The 22,759-nt window shown below is 34.2% G+C and overlaps 3 protein-coding genes across 3 annotated transcripts in view; 2 read left to right on the top strand and 1 right to left on the bottom strand.

Moving 5' to 3' along the window:
• The window catches only part of ppp2r2d (protein phosphatase 2, regulatory subunit B, delta), a 9,039-nt gene extending 7,397 nt beyond the window's left edge, over positions 1-1,642 (top strand). Inside the window, exon 5 of the mRNA XM_073828003.1 lies at positions 1-1,642. This exon is cut by the window's left edge and continues 302 nt beyond it. The gene's annotated coding sequence lies outside the window, so the exon portion shown is untranslated.
• A 3,316-nt stretch (positions 1,643-4,958) lies between these two features.
• On the bottom strand, positions 4,959-12,925 carry bnip3 (BCL2 interacting protein 3). The gene is made up of 6 exons (XM_073828272.1): positions 12,573-12,925; positions 10,894-11,059; positions 10,718-10,796; positions 7,949-8,055; positions 7,702-7,851; positions 4,959-5,934 (listed from the first exon to the last, which is right to left on the bottom strand). The coding sequence occupies exons 1-6, from the start codon at positions 12,613-12,615 to the stop codon at positions 5,892-5,894; spliced, it is 588 nt and encodes a 195-aa protein (XP_073684373.1). The 5' UTR covers positions 12,616-12,925; the 3' UTR covers positions 4,959-5,891.
• Positions 12,926-15,314: 2,389 nt separating this feature from the next.
• The window catches only part of jakmip3 (Janus kinase and microtubule interacting protein 3), a 55,024-nt gene continuing 47,579 nt past the window's right edge, over positions 15,315-22,759 (top strand). Inside the window, exons 1-3 of the mRNA XM_073827932.1 lie at positions 15,315-15,723; positions 15,943-16,033; positions 21,011-21,250. Of these exons, the coding sequence (XP_073684033.1) occupies positions 21,116-21,250 (135 nt within the window). The 5' untranslated portion in view covers positions 15,315-15,723; positions 15,943-16,033; positions 21,011-21,115. The remainder of the gene's footprint in view (positions 15,724-15,942; positions 16,034-21,010; positions 21,251-22,759) is intronic.

The following is a 22,759-nucleotide window of genomic DNA, read 5'->3' as shown; positions in this document are numbered from 1 at the left end:
TTTAAAAACAAAGAAGAAACAAAAATCAAGAAAAAAGAAATAGCCCCTGCACCCTCTTTTTTCCCCCAGAGGATGCTCAAGAAATCTCGTACTTTGCAATGATAAGCCTAGTCGTTAAATCTGTAAGAGAAATACGGTCCTGGCGTCGTCCCGACAAAGAAACGAAGCACTTGTCTTTTTTTCCACACGTAAACCAGGAAGCTGAGAGACAGACGTAATCAATAATTCACAAAAAAGGCTGACGGAACTCACACCAATCAGCGTTAAGAGGCTAAACCCACTTTGCAAAAGTCATACATGTATTCGTCTTTCGGCTGAGCCTTACGTTTTTATGATTTGACGACCAAAACGCACCAGGATGAGTAACGTCTCGCTGTCAATCGTATGTACTCGCTGTTGGAAATTCAGGCCTTCATGAGCGTTTGTTAAATGCCTGTTAACATTCCTTCCCCTGGCCTTCCTCTCAGGCCTTGATGTACCTTTTAAGCACTTAAAACAGGTCTCCATTTTGGTCAGTGGACAGTTTTGTTTCTTTCTCCGTTTCTTTCGGTTTTATTTTCGTTCTGTTTTTATTTTATACTACAACTACTTTTTTTTTTTTTCTTGTTTTCTCATGCATAATAATATCTACTCACTGACTGTATCTATATATTACACCATCTGGTGTCAAACCACTTAATAAAAGTAACATAACTACAAAGAGAAAGCGTTTTTACATTATGAGCAGGTATGTATGAATATTTTTTTTTTTTTTAAGTTCTATATTTGCATGTAATCTGCATATGTAGATCTGGAGCGCCAGTGGTTAAAATGTGAAATCATCCTGCTGAACCTGTATCGGCAGCATTATTGGGGAATTTGACCTAAAAAATGATTTAAAAACCAAACGTAATTCCCTCGTAATGCTTTGGTTGGGTAGCAAATCTCCATATTGTACTACTTGAATTTGCAGTTGCACTGTTTGAGGACATTGGCCATGATAAGCATCAGTATTGCCGTCATTATTGATATTGCATTTCTCTTTATCTGTTTTTACTTTGTAAAGGAATTCTACCGCCTTAAGTCTGTATGTCCTATAATAATACTAGATGAACTCGCCCATATGACGCCCGGCTACCTTCTACATGCATTATCTTTTTTTTTTTTTTATCTTAGCACTCCGTTTGTCCGTTCATGTGCTGCTACGGTTTGTACAGCTTAGTATTTGGACACTAATATACGAGATATATTGGGAACACCTTAAAACGAAACCGACGTGTTCAGTGCCTCTTGAGACAAAACTGGCTTTCCTCCGGTCAATCAAAGTTAACGGATCACATACTGATGTTGAGAACGAAAAATAAGGATTTGTTTGGCATCAGGATGCAGTTGACAACACAGTTTGTGTGCTGCTGAATTTTGACACGCGGCTGCAAAACTGATGTCAAAATGACAAACGTAACTTAACGGTTGACAAAGTACAAAGTTGTTGTTTTAGCTGATTGTGACGCTCTTTAAATCTGGGAACTGACAGGTCGGATACGTACTGGCAGACCTTGTTCCTTGTTAAATGATGATGATGCTAACATTGTGAAAGTGTACACTTGTTTGATTATTTTTGACCAAAGTTAAATAAAATTTTAATTGTGTTTATCTGAATCGACACACTGGCCAACACTTATTCACATGGTTTTAGGTAGCCTGTAGCAATTGTTTTTTTGTTTTTTTTTTCTTCTCAAATGTAGCATGTTTGTGCAGTGAATACGGTTTATCTCCATCTTTTTTCTGAATGCGGAAGTGACCACTTCATAACGGAAAGATGCTTTACATTTCTGGTCTTTGGTGCTTCTAGTCAGGTCAATGCACATTTTTATATTTATTTATATTTAAAAAGTTTGTTTAATTACGAAAGTGTTTTAGTGCCACATAAAAAAGTAAGATTATGAGGTTAAAGTTTTTTAATATTTTAAAATATTTTAAGAATAAAGTCTAAATATTTCAACTTCTGTTGCTTTAAATCCAGACTATTTGCATGCATAATATAGGCTATACTCAAAATATTATAACCTTATTTTTAGGGGTGGAACGGTACATGTATTCGTTTCGAACCGAATCGGTACGGGGGTCACGGTTCGGTGCATGAATTTAAACGGAGAATACACGGTATGAAAAAAAAAAAAAAAAAACTTGCCTGCAAAATAATTAATGTAATGCGGAACTACTGTTAGATACGCGGGTTCTTTAGGGACAGCTAATATTTAGCCCCGCTTTAGCTCTGAAGCAGCCGAGCTCCGCCTATGTATGCGGTCTATCAGAGCCCGTCTACATTCTCTGGCACTCTGCAATTTTTTGTCAGCTCGACGGTCCATCATTGTGGTCCAGGGATTTCCTGAACTTTATGATTTGTCAAGCCCCCATTATTTTGACGCTAATAGAAGAAACAATGCATGGAGACGCATAGGCTTGGAGCTAGAGCGCAGCTGATGGTTGCTTAGAAACGGCAGACGCTTCCGGAGCGCAAGCGCTCGAGCGCTTTGTTGATCAGGAAGAAAGCGGCGCGCCTAGCGTTTTTCACGCGTTTTTAGGCGCGACATGTGAACGGCCCCTTAGATCGCAAGTTTGGGAAAACTTCGCTTTTCCAGTCAGTTACAGTAGTACAGGCGAGAGAGTGGTGGAAAAGACGAGGACTGTGTGTTGCCGTTGTTCAGCGGTTGTTGCTGGGTATGTGAGTGGAAATACATCTAATTGCCTTCTGCATTTTTGTTTTGCTTTTCCCTCCACTGTACCGAAATCATACCGAACCGTGACGTCTGAACCGAGGTACGAACCGAACCGTGACTTCTGTGAACCGTTCCACCCCTACTTATTTTACAACTTAAATTCTTAACATTTCAAACTTTATTCTCGAATTAATTCAGTTTTTTTTTTTCTCAAAGTATTTCGACTTTATTCTTGTAATATTTTGTTTATTCTCATAGTATTTCAACTTTATTCTTGAAACATTTAGACTATTCCCATTCGATTTTATTCTCATAATATTTTGACTTTATTCCCATAGTATTCCAATTTTATTCTCATATTTCAACTTTATTCTTGTAGTATTTCAACTATATTCTCATATTATTTCGATTTTATTCTCATATTTTAACTTTATTCTCATATTTTGATTTTATTCTCATAATCGCATCTTTATTCTTGAAATTTCGACTTTTATTCTTATAATATTTTTGCTTTATTCTCATAGTATTTCGATTTTATCGTAGTATTTCAACTATTCCAGTATTCTTTCAACTTTATTCTCATAGTATTGTGACTTTATTCTCGAAACATTTTGACTTATAGTATTCTCGTAGTATTTTGACTTTCATGTAATAGTTCAACTTTATTCTTAACATTTTGACTATTCTCACAGTATTTTAACTTTATTCTCATTTCAACTTTATTCTTGTAATTTTGACTTTATTCTCCTAATGTTTTTATTTGATTCTCATAATTTTGACTTTTTTCGTAATATTTCAACTTTATTCTCGAAATTTCGACTTGATTCTCCAAATGTTACGACTTTTAATCTCATAATCTTAGATTTTGTAACTTTATTTTTTACTATGGCACTAAAACGTCATCTTTTACCCCATTTTAACATGGATTTCGATGGAGACCGGAACACGAGAGCATCTTAAAAGTATGTGACTGTAATGATAAAACTTTAGTTTGGTTAAGTGACGAGAAGTCACGATTGTGTGCAAGTATAGTTAACTGCATCAGGGTGCAAATGTTTGGGGTTGGTAAGAGAAGTCTTTTCTGCTCACCATAGCTGCTTCTATTTGATTAAATATACAGTAAAAACAGTAATATTGTTAAATATTATTACAATTTAAAAGAACTGGTTTTTAAAATATAATTTATTCCCGCATTCTAAAGCTGAATTTTCAGCATCATTACTCCAGTCTTCAGTGTCGCATGATCCTTCACATGATGCCTGGGGGCAGCCATGGCCTGATGGTTAGAGAGTCGGACTTGTAACCCAACGGTTGCAGGTTCGAGTCTCAGGTCCGGCAGGGATTGTCGGTGGGGGGAGTGAATAACCAGCGCTCTCTCCACCCTCAATACCATGACTGAGGGGAGACCCTTGAGCAAGGCACCGAACCCCCAACTGCTCCACGTAGTGGCTGCCCACTACGGGTTTGTGTTCACTGTGTGTGTGTGTGTGTGTGTGTGTGTGTGTGTGTGTGTGTGTACTTGGATGGGTTAAATGCAGAGCACAAATTCCAAGTATGGTTCACCATAATTAGCCTCACATCACATCCTTTCCTTTCCTTCTTTCCTTTCAGAAATCATTCTAATATGCAGATTTGCTGTTTAAGAAAATGGTTATGCTGTGTAATATTTTTATGTAAGCGGATACTTTTTTTTCAGGATTTTTTTTTAATGAATAGAGCATTCAAATTTGAAATAGTGTATTTTTTTCTAACATCTTTGTCATTTTTTTGATTAATTGTGACCCTGGACCACAAAAACAGTCATAAGGGTCAATTTTTCGAACTTGAGATTTATACATTGCGTGAATAAACAAGCTTTCTACTGATGTATGGTTTGTTAAGATGGGACAATATTTGGCCGAGATACAACTATTTAAAAATCTGGAATCTGAGGGTGCAAAAAATCAAAATATTGAGAAAATCGCCAAATAAAGTTCTAAAAAATTAAGTTTTGATATTTACAAAAATCTTAATGGAACATGTTTTTTATTTAAAATCTTAATAAAAAAAAAAGAATAATTTTGACCCATACAATGTATTGTTGGCTATTGCTACAAATACGCCCATGCTACTTACGACTGGTTTTGTGGACCAGGGTCACAATTTAATCCATCCTTGCTGATTAAAACTATTCATTTACTTTAAAACAAAACAAAAAAATCGTATTAAACCCAAACGTGTAAATTTAAGCATCCTGCAAAATGAAGACAGAATCCAGTGTTAGTGTTACAGCTGGCAGACATTTATTTCTGTTCATTCCCTCTGTTGATACAAAACCACTATGAAATTGACACGTACACCGAATACGATTTGTAACTACTACAAAACATGCACAAATTTACACAACTTCCCTTATACTCCTGCCTGATTCATTAACAGTTTTATTTAAGGCAATCTCCTGGCTGGAACCCGGACCCTTCAGATAAACGAAGAACATCTGCGACCTCAGTTCAGGTGAGCACTAAGGCAAACTTAATCACTTCTCAAATTAGGCTTGATGTATATTGTGCAATTAATTGTGATTTCAATTGACATTCAGAAAAGTGTTGATATGGTACTCAACTTTTTGGCTAGTACTAAAGACCATTGCAGTTGTGTAATACTGTGAACGGCTTGATTCCCAAAGCAAAGGCCTGTTTTTGGTGTCTGAAACATCATAAATACAGAAACCGATAAGCGGTGTTTCTACAAGATAAAGCCATTATCAAATGTTGAAATATACCATTAGATAAAGATACAATCCCTGTTTTGATGGAGTAGATCGTTAAATCTCTTTCCAATTCACAGTCTCTTGAGATCCAGTGCTTTAATTTCCCCTTTTCTCTATGATCCTCTCATTATATTCTTAGTAGTCTTGGTACGAGTAAATACAAAATTATGAGGATGCATTACATCTAATTGTATCAGGCTTGTGCCCATTAGTCTAGCATGACCTTCCCTGTGCTGACGGCCCTGGAATGGACTGGCATTATGGGGAGGAACGAACTATGGGAAAGGCCAGTGGAATACACAAGGGGGAAGCGAGGCAGAGGAAATGTGTCACGTGACCTCGTCCTATCTGCGTCTACACGAGCACTGATTGACGACAAAGCAGCTGATATGGTGGATGTGCGTATATGAGATTTGTCTTGTTTCTTGGCTTTTCCTGCTCCTTCAAAAGGTGCCAGAAGAAGTAATGCGCCTTCCGATGTACACCCTAAAAAGACAAAATTATTCATTATGAGATGTAGCATTGGTGGTCATTTTCGGATCGTGCATTTGATGCACTTCCAGCTCTTTCAATTTTCTCATCCAGATTGGTTTTTTCAGCTCTTCCGTTCTGGCTGCTTTGAAAGCAGTCGTAAATCAGTGGGCTTGTTTTTGCGTCAGCAGAGCTGTGAGCCATCAGCAGAAAACTGCTAAGTCATGCTAACCCCTGTGGTGCGCTAGCATGCATTCCAGCACGCAGACCGCATCCACTGCTGACTCAAAAATAACTGTATTTGTTACTATAAAAAGATCCATATCCAGGATTTTAATGTGCACATTGATAATTACAATGCTGAATCTTGTATTTTTGAAGTTGTTGGGAATATGAAGTTGTGAATGGCTGTTATGGCATCGCTGTGTGGTTGCTAGGGTGTGCCTATGATGTTTTGGGTGGTTGATTATTATCCCAAGTCAATAGAAACCATCCAAAAGTCCTTGAAATATTATGTTCCCTGGATATGGCTTGGATTCTTTAAATGTGTGTGTATATATATACTTTTTTTACTCATTTTTGTACTTGTTTCAGTTAGCCGTCAAGACAATCAGAGTTATTATTAAATAAAGCCATAAATATTTTTATTATTTAAAATAAAAAAATGACATGAACTGAAATAAAATATAAAAAGTACTAAAATAACCAAAACTAACAATTAAAAACAAACTTAGAAACTATATTCAAAATCTTTAACACTAATTAAAGAAAACAGAAAATATAAAAACAATTCAAAAGACTGAATATTGCTAATTTTCTTATATATTTATATTTTATTCAGCTCTGAAGCATAGAAAAGTAAATAGTAAGGTGAAGGATAATAAAGTAAAAAGGGGGCAAAAACAACTATTACTAAACCTAGTTCTCAATAATAATAAAAAAACTGAAAATATAAAAACATAATTCAAAATATTGAACACTGCAAAAATGTTTTCTTATAATATTTATATTTTTATTTTATTCAGCTTTATTTCAATTGATAAATAAATTTTAGTTTTGTTTTAGCAGCTTAGAAAAGTAATTAGTGCACAAGTTACAGGATGATAAAGTTAAAATAAAATGGCAAAAACAACAAAATTACTAAAACTTTATAATTAGTAAAAAAAAAAAATATATAAAAACAATTTGAAAACAAAAAATTTGTATTGTAATTTTTCTTATTTTTTATGTGACCATGGACCAGTCATAAGGGTAATTTTTTTTTTTTTTTTTTTTTTTTTTTTTTTGAGATGTATACATCATCTGAAAGCAATAAATAAGAATAACTAAGCTTTTAATTGATATATGGTTTGTTAGGATAGGACAATATTTGGCTGAGATACAACTACTTAAAAAATATGGAATCTGAGGGTGCAAAAAAGAATCAAAATATTAGGAAAATCGCCTTTAAAGTTGTCCAAATAAAGTTCTTAGCAATGCATATTACTAATGAAAAATGAAGTTTTGATATTTATGGAAGGAAATGTACAAAATATCTTTACAGAATATGATCTTTACTTAATACCCTAATGTTTTTTTGGCAAAAATTGATCATTTTGACCCATACAATGTATTGATGGATATTGCTTCAAATATACCCAATCTACTTAATACTAGTTTTGTGGTCCAGGGTCACACATAATATTTATGTTTATTTTATTCCGCTTTAAATGATTTTTAGTAGTTTTTGTTGTAGCACAGATGTTTAAAACTAAAGTTTATGGGTTTGTTTGATCTACTCACCCGAGCCCCACAGCGAGGATGTGCGAAAGTACAAGAGAGGGCAGGAAAACTTTGAGGAATTCTGCTGAGAAGATTCCTCCCTTCTTCATCACACTGGTGTTCCTCATGCTGAGGGTGCTGGAACGCTTCGGGTGCCTCAGCAGAAACTCCCTACAAACACATTATTTACTTACTCATTACTATGTTAAGCTTTTCATGCCAAGTTTTTAACACTATTAAAAAGTATGTTTTCTAAAGGCTTAGGTACTTGGGCGGCAGGTTTTCCGGTCGACTCGACCAGTCCCAGATCCAATCTGCATTTTTCTTCATCAGGATCTCCACCTCTCTTCTCCTTTCCAAATAGTCTTCCTCTGACTTAAAACAGACCACAACAAAATGTAAGAATGGCTGACAGATGATTTTCATGTTTGTAGTTGTTTATTTTAACAGCCATCTTGTAAAGTTAGATTAATTACAGTGATCTTCATGGTTCCCACACCTTTTGACCTATAAATATATACTGTTTGACTTTATTAGATTTTTAAAAACAATTTAACATCAATTTAGGTCCCACCTTTTTTTTGGGTGTCTTTAACTACAATGTACTTAAAGCATTAATTGTTGAGTACAATGCACTTATTGTGTTCATGTATTGCAAAACACTTTTGCTGCTATTAAGGTGGCTATGTGAGGACAGGTTTTGTGGTTATGGTAGGTTTAAGGGTGGGTCAGCAGTGTACCGGTAATTATAGGAATTATTATATAATTACATGCAGTATTTTTTTTAAGATAAGGACAATGTATAAACATGAATGTACACAGTACATGCACTGTATCAAATGGATCATTTAAATGTTAAAAACTCTAAATAATAATGCAAAAATGAATAATAATTGTGGATCTTAAATTTGTAGCAGATTTAAATATTTTGGAATTTTATGTAATTATTCAGTTCCAGAACAAAAATCTCTGGAGATTTTTTCTTAACCATGGGAACACTAAATAGTAATAATAATAAATAAATATTTTAGAGCCATAAAAATATTTTATTAATTTAGTTCTAGAAAAAAAATCCCTGTAGGTTTTACATTTTATTTGACCATGGGAAGTAGTTAAAGTCATTTAAATAAATTAAAACTGAATTAATAATAAACATGGATTCAAATTTGTAGTTCATTAAATATTCAGGGAAATGATTGTTATTATTATTATTTATGTGATTATTCAGTTCTAGTAAAAAATTCCCTGTAGATTTTATTTTTTTCTTGACCATGGGAACACTGAATCATTTAAATGTCAGTACTGAGTAGTTAAAGACATTTAAATAAATTAAAAATAATTTAATAATATACATGGACTCAAATTTGTAGCTAATTAGATAATTAGGGCAACTTATTTAATATTTTTTTTTATTATTCATTTATGTGATTATTCAGTTCTAGTAAAAAATTCCCTGTAGATTTTATGTTTTTCTTTACCATGGAAACAATAAATCATTTAAAAGACATTGAAATAAATTAAAAATAATTTAATATTATACATGGACTCAAAATTTTAGCTAATTAGATAATTAGGGCAACTTATTTAATATTTTTTTTTATTATTCATTTATGTGATTATTCAGTTCTAGTAAAAAATTCCCTGTAGATTTTATGTTTTTCTTTACCATGGAAACAATAAATCATTTAAAAGACATTGAAATAAATTAAAAATAATTTAATATTATACATGGACTCAAAATTTTAGCTAATTAAATAATTAGGGAAACTTATTTTAATTTATTTATTTATTTTTTATTTATTTTTTATTATTATTATTCATTTATGTGATTATTTCAGTTCTAGGAAAAAAAATCCCTATAGATTTTGTTTTTCTTGACCATGGAAACAATAAATCAATGAATCAATGACAATAATTAAATGTCAGTACTGAATAGTTAAAGACATTTAAATAAATAAAAAAATATTAATTTAATAATAAATATACATGGATTCAAACTTGTAGCTGATTAAATATTTAGGGTTATTTATTTATTTATTTTATTATTTATTCTTTTATGTGATTATTCAGTTCTAGGGAAAACAGCCCTGTAGATTTTGTTTTTATTTACCATGGAAACAATAAATCATTTAAATGTCAAAATGAATTCATAATAAACGTGGATGCAAAATATGCAGCTGATTAAATATTCAGAGCCATTTAAAAAAAAAATTGGAATTTTAATTTAATAATTCATGTTATTATTCAGTTCTAGAAAAAAATATTTTAAGTTTTTCATTATCATAGGAACAATGAATCATTTAAATGTCAGTCCTGAGTAGTTAAAGACTACTAAAAAAATTTTAAATAAATTAATGATAAAAGTAGATTTTAATTTGTAGCTGATTAAATATTTAGGGATTTTTTTTTATTATTATTAATTCTTTATTCAGTTCTAGGGGGAAAAAAAACTTTAGACTTTGTTTTTCTTGACCATGGAAACAATAAATAATTTAAATGTCAGTACTAAGTAGTTAAAAATTTTAGAAAATTAAAAATGAATTAATAAATGTGGATACAAATTCTGCAGCTGATTAAATATTCAGGGCCATTTAAAAAAAAAAAATTTATTAAATTTAATTTATTTTAATTTAATAATTCATGTTGTTATTCAGTTCTAGAAAAAAAATCCCTGTATATTTTACATTTTTCTTTATCATGGGAACAATTAATCATTTAAATGCCAGTACTGAGTAGTTAAAGACAGTGAAATAAATTAATAATAAAAGTGGATTTTAAATTTGTGGCAAATTAAATATTTTAGAGCCATAAGAATGCATATTTCCTATTTACTTTATTAATTATAAATGTAACTTTTTAATAATCATTAACATAATTTTTTTCAGATTTGGAAACCACTATTTTAATGTGAACCTTGAATCGTACTTGATAAAGAATGTATCTAGTTACATGAAAGTCTACATGAAGGCAATAGCACATCTGCACTAATACAATTTAATCAACTCATGACTATTTTATACATGCTTCTAATATCTACCTGCGAGCTGTTCTTTTCTCCAGAGCTTTGGACCTCAGAGCCCCTGCGCAGGTGCGAAGGAGTCTGGGATCTTGGAGGACTGGTGAGAAAATGCATATATGATTTATATAACATCCTGTCAAATTAACATCTTGTGTGCATCTCAGTGCACTAAATTAAAGTCTGCTTATACTGACCTGTCACATGGCAGGCTTCCTCTTGAGCTGCTCCTGCCCGACTCGTGCTGAGCATCCAGCAGCATCTTCTCCAGGTCTCCACTTGGGGCGGTGCTGGCAGACTGCTCCTCTGAACCTCCTTTAGGAGTACTGCCGCCATTATTAAAATGCAGCTCCACCCAGGAACCTGCAGCAAAAGCCAAATAACATCTAGGTCTTTAGTGTTGCATGTAGATTTGACTACAATTACTGTAGTCTAGTTGTTTTGTATTAAATAAATGTTCAAAATATGATTTTTTTTTTTCAAATCCCAATGTCATAATTCTGACATTGCAATGTCAGCTGCATTATTTGTTTCATTTATATATTTAAGTATGCAAAACACTTAATGTTGTGCACTGCTCACCCATTGTTTTTCATGCCTTTAGCTTTCTTAAGAATGAATATTCTTAAGAATTATTGCAAGCATTACGTGTCATAACCTGTTATGAATATTTTATCGACATGACACTGAAAACTAGGCTGGGCATGAATCAGTGATCATGACACATCGACCAGAATATCCAGATAAACACAGAAAACATGCCAGCACTTGAGTCTCAACCCAGTAGTCAGAGGGAAAACAAACACAGCTCTGGCTATAAATAGCTCATGATATCAATTTTTTTTTTCACTCGACGTCCAATAAAATCAGGCTATGTAAACCCCACCTCTCTGAAGTTGTGATGCGGTCTCCTGTCTGTGAATCGGTTCTTTCAAACGAATCATTTCAAAGAACCGGTTAAATGGTTTAGTGATTCTTTGCGTCATCCTGTGGTGCCTTGCTTCCCAATTTATTTCTTTTTAATGTTTGTTTACGTTGTATTAATAAGTGTTATTTCGTGTTGATTAAACCACCACAAGTCGTTAACATTTTAATTGTTTATTCATAACATATCTGCTAGTTTGTGAATCAAATCCTGTTCGAATCGAAAAACCCTATATTTTAGTTGACTGTTATCAGATTCGAATTTTAATTCGGCTCACTGCGATTCAAAGGAGACGGTTCTGAATCGGTTCTCCGATTGAGCCACGAGTTTTTATTTATTAATTCATTTATTCGTCATTAAGGTAAAACATTTACATTTTACAAATAACATTTTTTTTTAATATTGAACGTTTTTATACATTTCCTGTTTCCAGTTATTGAAAACAATGAGTCATAATATATATTAAGGTCTTTACAAAAAAAAAATAATAATAATAAAAAAGTGGGAGTAATAGACATTATTTTAGTGAGCCGCGAGTTGCTGAATCGAGAACGGTCCAGCTTCCTAGTTCGATTCCTCAACGAATCATTTAAAAGATCCGGCTCTAAAAATGATTCATTTGCGAATCGGGTGTCGCGTCGCTTCCATTTTTATTATTGCAGCTCACAAGCGTCATTATTGTGTTGTTTAACACACACCTGCTTCTCCTTGCCTTATTTTACACTGTAATCCCTGGACAGTTAGTTAATTTTATGAGATACTGGAATTTTATGTAACGTTATGGCCTGAAGGTCGATTATAATCTAATATCTGACGTGACTGTTTACATTTAACTGTAAAAATAATCCCCACACATGCATATATACATGGTAGTAGGCTAATAAATAGGACTTTGAGGAAAAACATGCATAAAAGAACATTAACCTGAGCTGTTTTGTTATCGCTACATACCCTGGAGGTTTTCCTCGGATACGCTTTGTTTTTCAATCGACATTTTAGCTCCCTTTACCGAACAAACAGTCCGCAGACGATGATTCGCGTCCGTTTAAATCCTTACACAAGAGTCGATGTGATACAGAAACGCAGTGTTATCCAGAGGCATGGGTCGCTCCTCGCACTTGTTTGTCGATAAGAACGGATCTGGTATATATATTCTGCACGTCTAGTTCAGTAAACAGCATGTGGATTCATGTGACAAAAGTGGATCGGGATCTTTATTCCATGAATCCACACAGCTGGTGGTGACGCAACATGCGGCTGTCCTATGGATGGAAATATAGGGCAACAGAATGACAACAATACTGGCACACTGGCACAGGGGATGCCAGATTGTGCGAATCCTCCTCAAATTTGTTGCCAGGTTGTATAAATCCTCCTTAAGGTCGTTGGCCCAACCGTAGTACCTCAAAGGTTCTCAAGAGATTTATTGCAGTTTTTACGTTTTATTAGGCTGTTTTTTTACGTTATTTTTTATTTTACATTTGCTTTACTTACTAACCTATTTAAACATTTTTTGTGTTTGTTTTAGCATTTTGTTTACGACTGCTAAAAGTAATCTGTTAACTGATACATAATGTGTGGTGTGTGTGTGTGTGTGTGTGTGTGTGTGTGTGTGTGTGTGTGTGTGTGTGTGTGTGTGTGTATATATATATATATATATATATATATATATATATATATATATATATATATATATATATATATATAGGACTGCTTAACGTAATCTGTTAACTGATGCATTATGTGTGTGTGTGTGTGTGTGTGTGTGTGTGTGTGTGTGTGTGTGTGTGGCGATATGGTTGAGGTCAAAAGTTTACATATTGCAGAACTGGAAAATGTCAATTATTTACCAAAATAGGGGGGATCATACAAACTGCATGTTTTTTTTTTTTGTTTGTTTTTTTTTTAGTACTGACTTGAATAAGATGTTTTACATAAAGTATGTTTACATATAGTTCACAAGAGAAAATAATAGTTGCATGTATAAAAATGGCCCTGTTCAAAATTTTGCATACACTTGATTCTTAATACTGTTTTACCTGAATGATCCAGTTTTTTTTTTTTTAAGTTATAGTTGTTTATGAGTTCCTTGTTGGTCTTCAACAGTTAAACTACTTGCTGTTCTTACTTCAGGTTCCACAAATTATTTTTGTGTATTTGAACCCTTTTCAACAATGACCACATGTTTTTTAGAACCATATTTTTTACACTGAGGACAACTAAGGGACTCATATGCAACTATTACCAAAGGTTCAAACACTCACTGATGCTTCAGAAGAAAAGAGGGGGTAGGGGTGAATACTTTTTGAATTTGAAGATCAGGGTAAATGTAACTTATTTTATCTTCTGGGAAACATCAAGTATTTTCTGTAGCTTCTGAAGGGACAGAACTAAATGGGGGAAAAAATGATATTTAGGCAAAATAAGAAGAATGTACACATCTTCATTCTGTTCAAAAGTTTTCACCCCCAGCTTTTTATTTACCTTTTTTCTTTCTGAAGCATCAGTGAGTGTTTGAACTTTCTGTAATAGTTGCATGAGTCCCCTATGAGTTGTTCTCAGTGTAAAAAGATGGATTTCAAAATCATACAGTCATTGTTGGAAAGGATTCAAATGCACAAAAATGCTGAAAAAGCAAAGAATATTTGGGACCTGAATGATTTTTCTGAAGAACAGCAGGCAGTTTTAACTATTCATGACATAGAAGGGACTCATGAACAACTATCACTAATCCAAAACAAAAACACACCTCTGGATTATTCAGGTAACAACACAGTATTAAGAATCAAGTGTATGTAAACTTTTAAACAGGGTCATTTTTATAAATTCATTTGTGTGAAATAGGTCAGTACTAATTAATAAATAACGTGCACATTGTATGATCCCTCCTATTTTGGTAAAATAATTAACATTTTGCAGATTCTACAAGGTGTATGTTAACTTTTGACCTCAACTGTATGTTTTACTTTTTTTTTTTTTTTTTTTTTTTTTTTTCAGTTAATGACAATTTAATCTTATTTTTAAAGGAATAGTTCACACTAAAATTAATATTTTGTCATAATTTACTCAAAAGTTTTTCAATTTTAGGTGGGTTATCCCTTTAAGAGCTTTTAAAAGCATGAAGTAGACTGTAAAGTGCATTATGCTAACATATATCTCTTTCCAGGTATTATAGACCTCCTTGGATTATTTATTGCACTGCTTGCTCAACCAGTGACCTGAATCTGTGGGAGCTACTACTTTGTCATAACTACAGGTGGGAGACATGTTTGGAAAATGTCTTTCTAAACCTGGGCTGCCCAACCCTGTTCCTGGAGGTCTACCGACCTGCAGACTTTTAGTTCCAGCCCCGCTCCAACACAGCTGTCTGTAATTATCAAGTGCTACCTAAGAGATTAATTAGCTGGTTCAGGTGAGTTTGATCAGTGTTTGAGCTGAACTTTGCAGGATAGTAGATCTCCAGGAACAGGGTTGAGCACCCCTGTTCTAAACAGTGTTTTTGCAAATGTTTAGTGCCACTAGTGGCACAGAAATTAAGCACTGCACCTTTAACATCAATCATTTCATGTTTTGTTCTCACGACTTAGTTTTCCATTGCCATCTGTAGGGCTGGAGGATAAATCACGGCACTACACAAGGATGATACTGTTGTTCTGCAGTATTATTTAAGCCTTGCTCAATGATGCAGTTTCTAGCAGCAACCATATGGAAGGAACAGCATGCTGTGTGAGTCCTGAACCAGTTCCAAATGAGCAAGAGCTATGCAACGAGTTGAGTAAGACAACCTACATACAGTATGTGTTTGGTTTGTTATTTAATGCATAGGCTGAGGATGATGACGTGATGCTGTAGGACTGAGATGCAGTTGCAGTTGCAGTGCATCGACCAGCGGGCGGCTACAATAGCTGTCTTTTCCTCTGTCTCTCTCACAAGGCAACCCAGGATAGAAGCCAGGCTTTACGCATCCCGCAGAACTGCCAGATCCTAGAGTGTATGCATGTGCACACGTCTGCGCATATGTGTGTGCATGCCACCCTCCCCTCCTCCTTCCTGCCGGCAGCATCTCTTGCTCTCCATCAAGGATGGTGAGGGAGTGTTTATGGTAAGTGCGAGGCATCAAATCTCTCCTGGTTCAAAATCTCTCCTCTAACATGCAATAGCTCCCTCCCGTTCCTGCTTTTTTCATGTGATTCCCTCCTGGTGATCCGGCGTCTTTATTGCTGAGGATCCAGCTGACTGCAAGTGGCTCGGTTCTAAAGGGATTCAAGCATCTTCTGCATGGAATTCAGGGCATGACAACATGCATCCCTTGTCGTTTCAGAGCATGTGCTGCGAATCACACGGAATGATGGAGCTCCCTGGATAAACCCTGCAGACTAAAACAACATCACAACTCAAATCATGCACTTAAGGTGAGTCTAGATCTCAATGCATTGAATTCACTTCTAGCGGGGTGGCATCAAGCGTGCTATTACCATATAACGATCCTGTTATCGGCCTGCTGGGGTGTTTGTCAGAACTGTCAATAGGAGCCGGTGCAAAAGGGGAGATGTTGATCAAATGATGCTTGCGCAGGTTGGAATAACATCCACAGGCTGGTGTCTGCCCACTGGGACATTTGTTGAAATGTTCTCGGAGGGCCATCTGCAATGCAAAGAGGCTCGTTCTGCTTGACGTTTATTTTCTTCAAAAGCCTGGCAGAGAGACACAGCACAGGTTGCACTGGTTGTATTCATGATGCAAGCGAAGGATGACGAAATGGGATGTTTTTTGAGCATGCAATCAACAGCCTAAAGGAATGAATTTGTAGACTTTTAATTTTAGGAGCATTTTAAAGGAAGTTTTGACATGAGCAACAAAATATGAATGCACACAGACATTGGTTATGATGCAAATAGTTAAAAGAAAGCATAAATATTGACTAGATGTCACTTTCAAAATGAGTTTGTGTACAAACAGGTTGCATGATGCTGATGCACTTGAGACATGAGAAATGCATATGTTATTTTAGCCTCTATAATATGTTGTTTACATAATTGGAGAGGATGCAAATGATAGTTTTTTTATAGATATATTTTTTAAATAGACTAATTAATAATAATTAATATGCATGTAAAAAAGCATATACTTTTGCACTAGGTCAGGACCTTGTATAAATGCAAAATTTCAGTGTTATTTAGTATCACATATATATATATATTTTTTAATAAATATGTAAATTAGATTTTATTTTTGAATATCTATACGGTTTTTAATAAATTCACATTTTTTTAAACTAAAATCAAAAATTATTTTATTTCAAGTAACAAACTTGTTTTTAATTTTCCCCTTTTAAGATTTAAGAGCAGCTAGACATATTTAACATTCATTTTAGAGCATATTGAATGAAGTCTGCTGAGTCACTGTAATTCAGTCAGATTAGACGCTTCAAGTAATCTCACATCCAGAACATTAAAGAAACAGTTCACTCAAAAAAAAAAAAAAAAAAAATTAAAGATCTGTCATTAGGTGTATATAGGATCTATAAACCTATTTTGTTTTTTACAAGGGTTAGACTCTGTGTTGATTATCATTAGACAACAGCTGAGCTGTATGCAGGAAACAGCTTGTAATATTTATTACAATATTTATAGCCGTTGAGAGTTCAGTAAGGAATTCGGTTGAGGTGGACAGTAATTGAGCTGCACTTCAGAGCTGTCGGTATAGCTGCTATATGTGTGTAAAGCGCCATTATCTTACCCAATGATCCACATAATGTGTTCAGTTCAACTGGGCAAAGCTGAAGGGTGTCTTTCATCTCTTTTAAAGTGAGATTATGTTAAAGGATGAAGTTAGAGATGCCTACTTCAGTACAGGCTTGCTGTCAGTGTCTATAATACTTTAACAAGTACTATTGTACATTGTACTTACTTTGCACATCTTACACAATTTTTAATCAGAAAATATTTTTGTAAAATCTGAATAAATATATTTATTAAAATACTGAATATTGGATGATTCAAAGGAGAAGTTCAATTTCTAGAACAAAAATATACAGATCATTTACTCACCCCCTTGTCATTCAAAATGTTCATGTCTTTCTTTCTTCAGTCGTAAAGAAATTGTTTTTTGAGGAAAACATTTTAAGATTTCTCTCCATATAGTGGACTTATATGGTGCCCCCGAGTTTGAACGTCTAAAATGCAGTTTAAATGCAGCTTTAAAGGGCTTTAAACGATCCCAGCCGAGGAAGAAGGGTCTTATCTAGTGAAATGATCTGTTATTTTCTAAAAAAAATTTACAATTTATATACTTTTTAACCTGAAAGCCTCCTCTTGTCTAGCTCTGCATTATCTGTGTATTCTGGTTCAAGACAGTTGCACTCTTAAAAATAAAGGTGCTTTAAAAGGTTCTTCAAGCGATGCCATAGAAGAAACATTTTTGGTTCCACAAAGAACCATTCAGTCAAAGGTTCTTTAAAGAACCATCTCTTTCTTACCTTTTTATAATCTGAAGAACCTTCTTACGCCACAAAGAACCTTTTGTGCAACAGAAAGGTTCTTCAAATGTTAAAGGTACTTTATGGAACTATTTAGAGAAAGTTTTCTATGGCATCGTGAAGCACCTTTATTTTTAAGAGTGTAGGGTCGAAAAACTCACATCTCATTTTCTCCTCCAACTTCAAAATCATCATACACTGCTGCAGAAGTGAACGTGCAAACAAGATCGAACACCCTTTACAAAAAAAAAAATAGGTAAAACAGCGATTTTGAAGTTAGAGAAGAAAATGAGATGGGAGTTAGAGCTAGATGAGCATTTGAGGTTAAAAAGTATATAAATTGTCAAAAAAAAATGTTAAAATAACCAATCGTTTCGCTAGATAAGACTCTTCTTCTCTTTTAGAGCCCTCTGAAGCTGCATTTAAACGGTATTTTGGAAGTTCAAACTCGGGGGCACCATAGAAGTTCACTATATGGAGAGAAATCCTGAAATGTTTTCCTCCAAAAACATAATTTCTTTACAACTTAAGAAAGAAAGACATGAACATCTTGGATGACAAGGGAGTAATCTAACTGGTCATTATGTTTTGTATAACTAGTTTAATGCTTATTTAAACACATTCTATCCGCTGTTCTGCTATAATAGGTCTAAAATGCAGCCGCAAAGTTTAAAAGTGCAAGAAGGACACTGAAGCTCCTAAAGGAAACCAAGAGCATCCTAGGAATGTAGTGGATTTGATATAGACTCTTGCAAAGTGCATCTCTAATTACATGCTCAAAAGAAATGTGATAAACTGATTGCTTTAAAAGCAAATGAATTCATTAAATGCTCACATAGTGTATATGTAATTGCTCTTTTGTAATTGCAAATGTTGTTTAAACTTGCAGTAGATTATTTTCCTTCAGTCTAGAGAGGTTAGAAATGTTTTCCACCCTATTTTGTCCTTTTTTGATTATCTGTCATCTACAAGTTAGTTGGCATGTTGCTAGATTCCTCTGATCCGTAGTCTGCTGAAGTGATCAGCCAAACTTAGAGCTGGAAAGATGTTTCTGTGGCGATTTAATACTGGTAAGAAGAGGAAAAACTAGTTTTTCTTTCCAAAATCGAGACAAAAAAGCAGCAAAGTGTATCATTTTAATATAAAGATATTTTTATTGCTCAAAGGTTGCCATGTCGTGCCTCAGTAGACTACATCAACTTTGTCTAGATGGTTTTTTTTTCGCAGAAAAAAAGAGGCAAGACTGCCACAGCTGGTGACTGTATAGTAAGCGTAGACAGGAGCTCAGATCATTTGGTGTAGTTGGTTTAGAAATATTTGAATGAATTTTAATTTCAGCATGTTTTATCCTTACAAATTTGAGTAGATTTGAGACATTGAGATCTCTTCTGATAATATAGAAAAGATGTGAGATTGAGCAGGAGACATTGGCTCCATTTGCTCTCCACTTAATTTCATTTCTTTCAATTGAGATGTGAATTGAGGTCATTTATTGATTAAATTGGAGTCAGGTAGTCTCAGAAAATAATACTTTATTACAAAAGGAGTCTGACGCCAGGTACTCATACTCTCATCTTTGTTAATAAAGAGTTAACCACATTAAAATTCCAATTAGTACATTATCTGTTGTTTGTATAAAAAATAAAAATCGCTATTATGATGGACTTTTATCATTAATTGACCAATGTTTGTTTAAATTAAGGAATTAACTAATCAGTTCTGGCCAGAGATTAACATTTATTGCTTGAAAACTTCTGTTCTAGTTAAAATAAACCTTACATTAATTCATAATATAAAAAAAGGTACTGCCTGTTAAAAGCACAAAGTACACTTTAATTTGACTTGACATGCAAGGCATTGAAGTTAGCAATATATTAAGACGTGTTTGAGCATCACAAAAGTGTTTCCACATCTTACTGCACGTCTGCACCTCAGGACTTTAAGATAAAGGGAAAATTCTGTAATTATTGTTGGAAATAACTATAACACTGAGTTTAGAAAGTAATGGCTACAGAAATGTATTTATGCAATATTTATTCAGAAATATGTATTTATATTTATATATTTAAGAAAAAATCATGTATTCTGTTTTATCTGGCATAGAACAGACTCTCATTTGATATTCAGCTCATGCATCTGTGTTTTCTAAGCTGTGAGCCTGTGACTTAATCAATAAATGGCACTAATACCATTTTCTCTGTTTTAAAGTCAACATGAAACTCTTTTCAACCCATTTTGCTTCCATTTTCTTATGCTTTTAACTGTCTAAAAGTGACGGGATTGAAAAAAAAAAAGAGCGCAGAACACCAGAATGAAGCCATTAGATTAGCTGAACGTTCATTCCAAGGGCAGAACAACCTATGACGTTTTGATAAAAGGTTTTCTTTTTTATTACTATTTGGACTAAAAGGCATGGAGTATATTTGGACTAAAATGCATGGAGTAATTGTTCCTGGATCGTGCATCTTAAATGTAAATGAGTCTTATTCGACTTTGACTTTAAACTATAGGAAGGTATACAGTTAGATCAAAGGAGAATCTTTTAGTTAGAATTCATAACTGTTGGTTTACTAAGTTTGTCAATTTTCTTTAATATTGAAGAAATTTATTATAAAATTGTGCTGAATTTAAACCTGAAGACTTAATGTAATCAAATATTTTGTGGCTTTTAATCAATTTCTGAGGTTAAAAAATGACAGAATGGAAAATTAAGTGCTTTATTCTAGGAAAACAGTATGTCCCATCCATGATTCCTGTTTAATTGGAAATTTATCAGCAGAAAAGAAAATTGCATTCATTAATGGACTTTTTCTTGCATTTCAAGCTGTTTTTCTTTTAGTGAAACAGTCAAGCTATAATTGTTCTACATCTCAGTGAGCTTCTTTAATCCTTGTTTCCTTGTGAACCGCAGGTGGGTGGAAAGATGTAGCTGAGGAACAAACGGAAACCGATCTTGACCGTTCACAAACACAGGTCATCCCTGAAGGGGGGCGTGGCCTGTGGAGTACCGCCCAACATGTCCAAGAAACCCCCCAGTTGGCGGGGCAAAGGGGAGCGACCTGACGCCATGGCAGCACTGCAGGCAGCCAATGAGGAGCTGAGGGCCAAACTCACTGAAATCCAAATTGAACTGCAGCAGGAGAAAACCAAGGTTTGAATCTAGAGCTACTTTCTCGAACACACAACTCCATTTCAGATGTATTATTTTGTTTCTGTATTTGGTTTCTACATTCAGACAGAAAATGGCTTCTCAGCTGCAGTTTTGCTTTTAATGTTGACCTCATTTCCTTCAGTATCTTTGAAATATTTACTTTCTCTGGAGTTCAGTCTCTTTGTTGTCACCACAATTGCCTTTTAATTCTTGTTCTCTATGGATGGGTGGATTATCATCAGTCCCTCGAATTCAGTCACACCAAACACGTTTAATGCTCTCTCCATTAATGCCAATGTCATGAACCTCTTATGTTTCATTGCCCAGGCTTATTTTGTTTGTTACGAGTGTGATTTATGGCTTCATTAGCACTAGGAAGCAGTGTTCTATGAGGGTGAAACAAATGTGACCCTGGACCACAAAACCAGTCGTAAGTGTAAATTTGTCGATATTGAGATTCTTACGTCACCTGAAAGCTGAGTAAATAAGCTTTCCATTGATATATTGTTTGTTAAAATAGGACAATGTTTGTCTGAGATACAACTATTTGTAAACCTGGAATCTGAGGGTGCAAAAAAAATCTAAATATTTAGAAAATCGCCTTAAAAGTTGTCCAAATGAAGTTCTTAGCAATGCATATTACTAATCAAAAATCCAGTTTTTATATATTTAGGGTAGAACATTTACAAAATATCTTCATGGAACATGATCTTTACTTAATATGCTAATGATTTTTGGAATAAAAGAAAAATCTATAATTTTGACCCATACAATGCATTTTTGGCTATTGCTACAACTATACCAGTGCTTCTTAAGACTGGTTTTGTGGTCCAGGGTCACAAATTATAGGCATTCTGTTAAACCAAGTTCAATGCCAGGCTAGCTTGTGACTGAGAGCAAGTCAGGGGAAAATGATTTATCTTGGTCCATTACATATGTCTTGTTGATCTGGAGATGGTCTTTAAGGGCCTTGAGAGTATTCAAACCATCCTTTTCATGGCCTGATGATTGACAGATGGGTGTGAACCTCTGTTCACTGTCATAGGAACACTTCATTTGATTCGATCGAGGTTGAACACAACTCACTAATGTCTTAGTTATTCTGTTTTGACATTGAACTAAAGACATTGTCATAGCTAGGTTAAGCCAGTGATGTACACCTACTCAAATTATTTTAAAAGATTACAGCCACATTGGAAAGACACAGAGTAATTCAGAGTGCTATTAAAGGTATTTGTGTGTGGGTGTGTGTGTACATACTGCAGTGGCTCTCAAGATCAATACACACATCTAAGGGTGAAAATAAATGATGGCGAGGTTCTGCAAGAAAGCATACTAGAAAGTACTGATGGCCACCAACGAGCATTCCTGCTCAGAAAGGATTCTCTACTGTACTTTTAAGTATCACAGAAGATATTAACTAGTCCTTACCAACCCTTCTGCTTGACCCTTTTATCATGTGAATCGTTTAAAGCAGTCATAAGGGACACCATTATTACTCTAATTAAT

The sequence above is a fragment of the Garra rufa genome, chromosome 22 (genome assembly GCF_049309525.1).
Source record: "Garra rufa chromosome 22, GarRuf1.0, whole genome shotgun sequence".
Lineage (NCBI taxonomy): Eukaryota > Metazoa > Chordata > Actinopteri > Cypriniformes > Cyprinidae > Garra > Garra rufa.
The sequence above is the reverse complement of the archived record's forward strand: the minus strand, read 5'-3'. Positions and strand labels throughout refer to the sequence as shown.

Bases quoted from the DNA above. Each gene is read 5' to 3' on its own strand.
- bnip3 (XM_073828272.1), bottom strand. From the start codon at position 12,615: ATGTCGATTGAAAAACAAAGCGTATCCGAGGAAAACCTCCAGG. The intron at 11,060-12,572 runs GTATGTAGCGAT...CTTTTGCTGCAG, and splicing joins ATCCGAGGAAAACCTCCAGG to GTTCCTGGGTGGAGCTGCAT. The intron at 5,935-7,701 runs GTGAGTAGATCA...TTGTCTTTTTAG, and splicing joins ATCCTCGCTGTGGGGCTCGG to GGTGTACATCGGAAGGCGCA.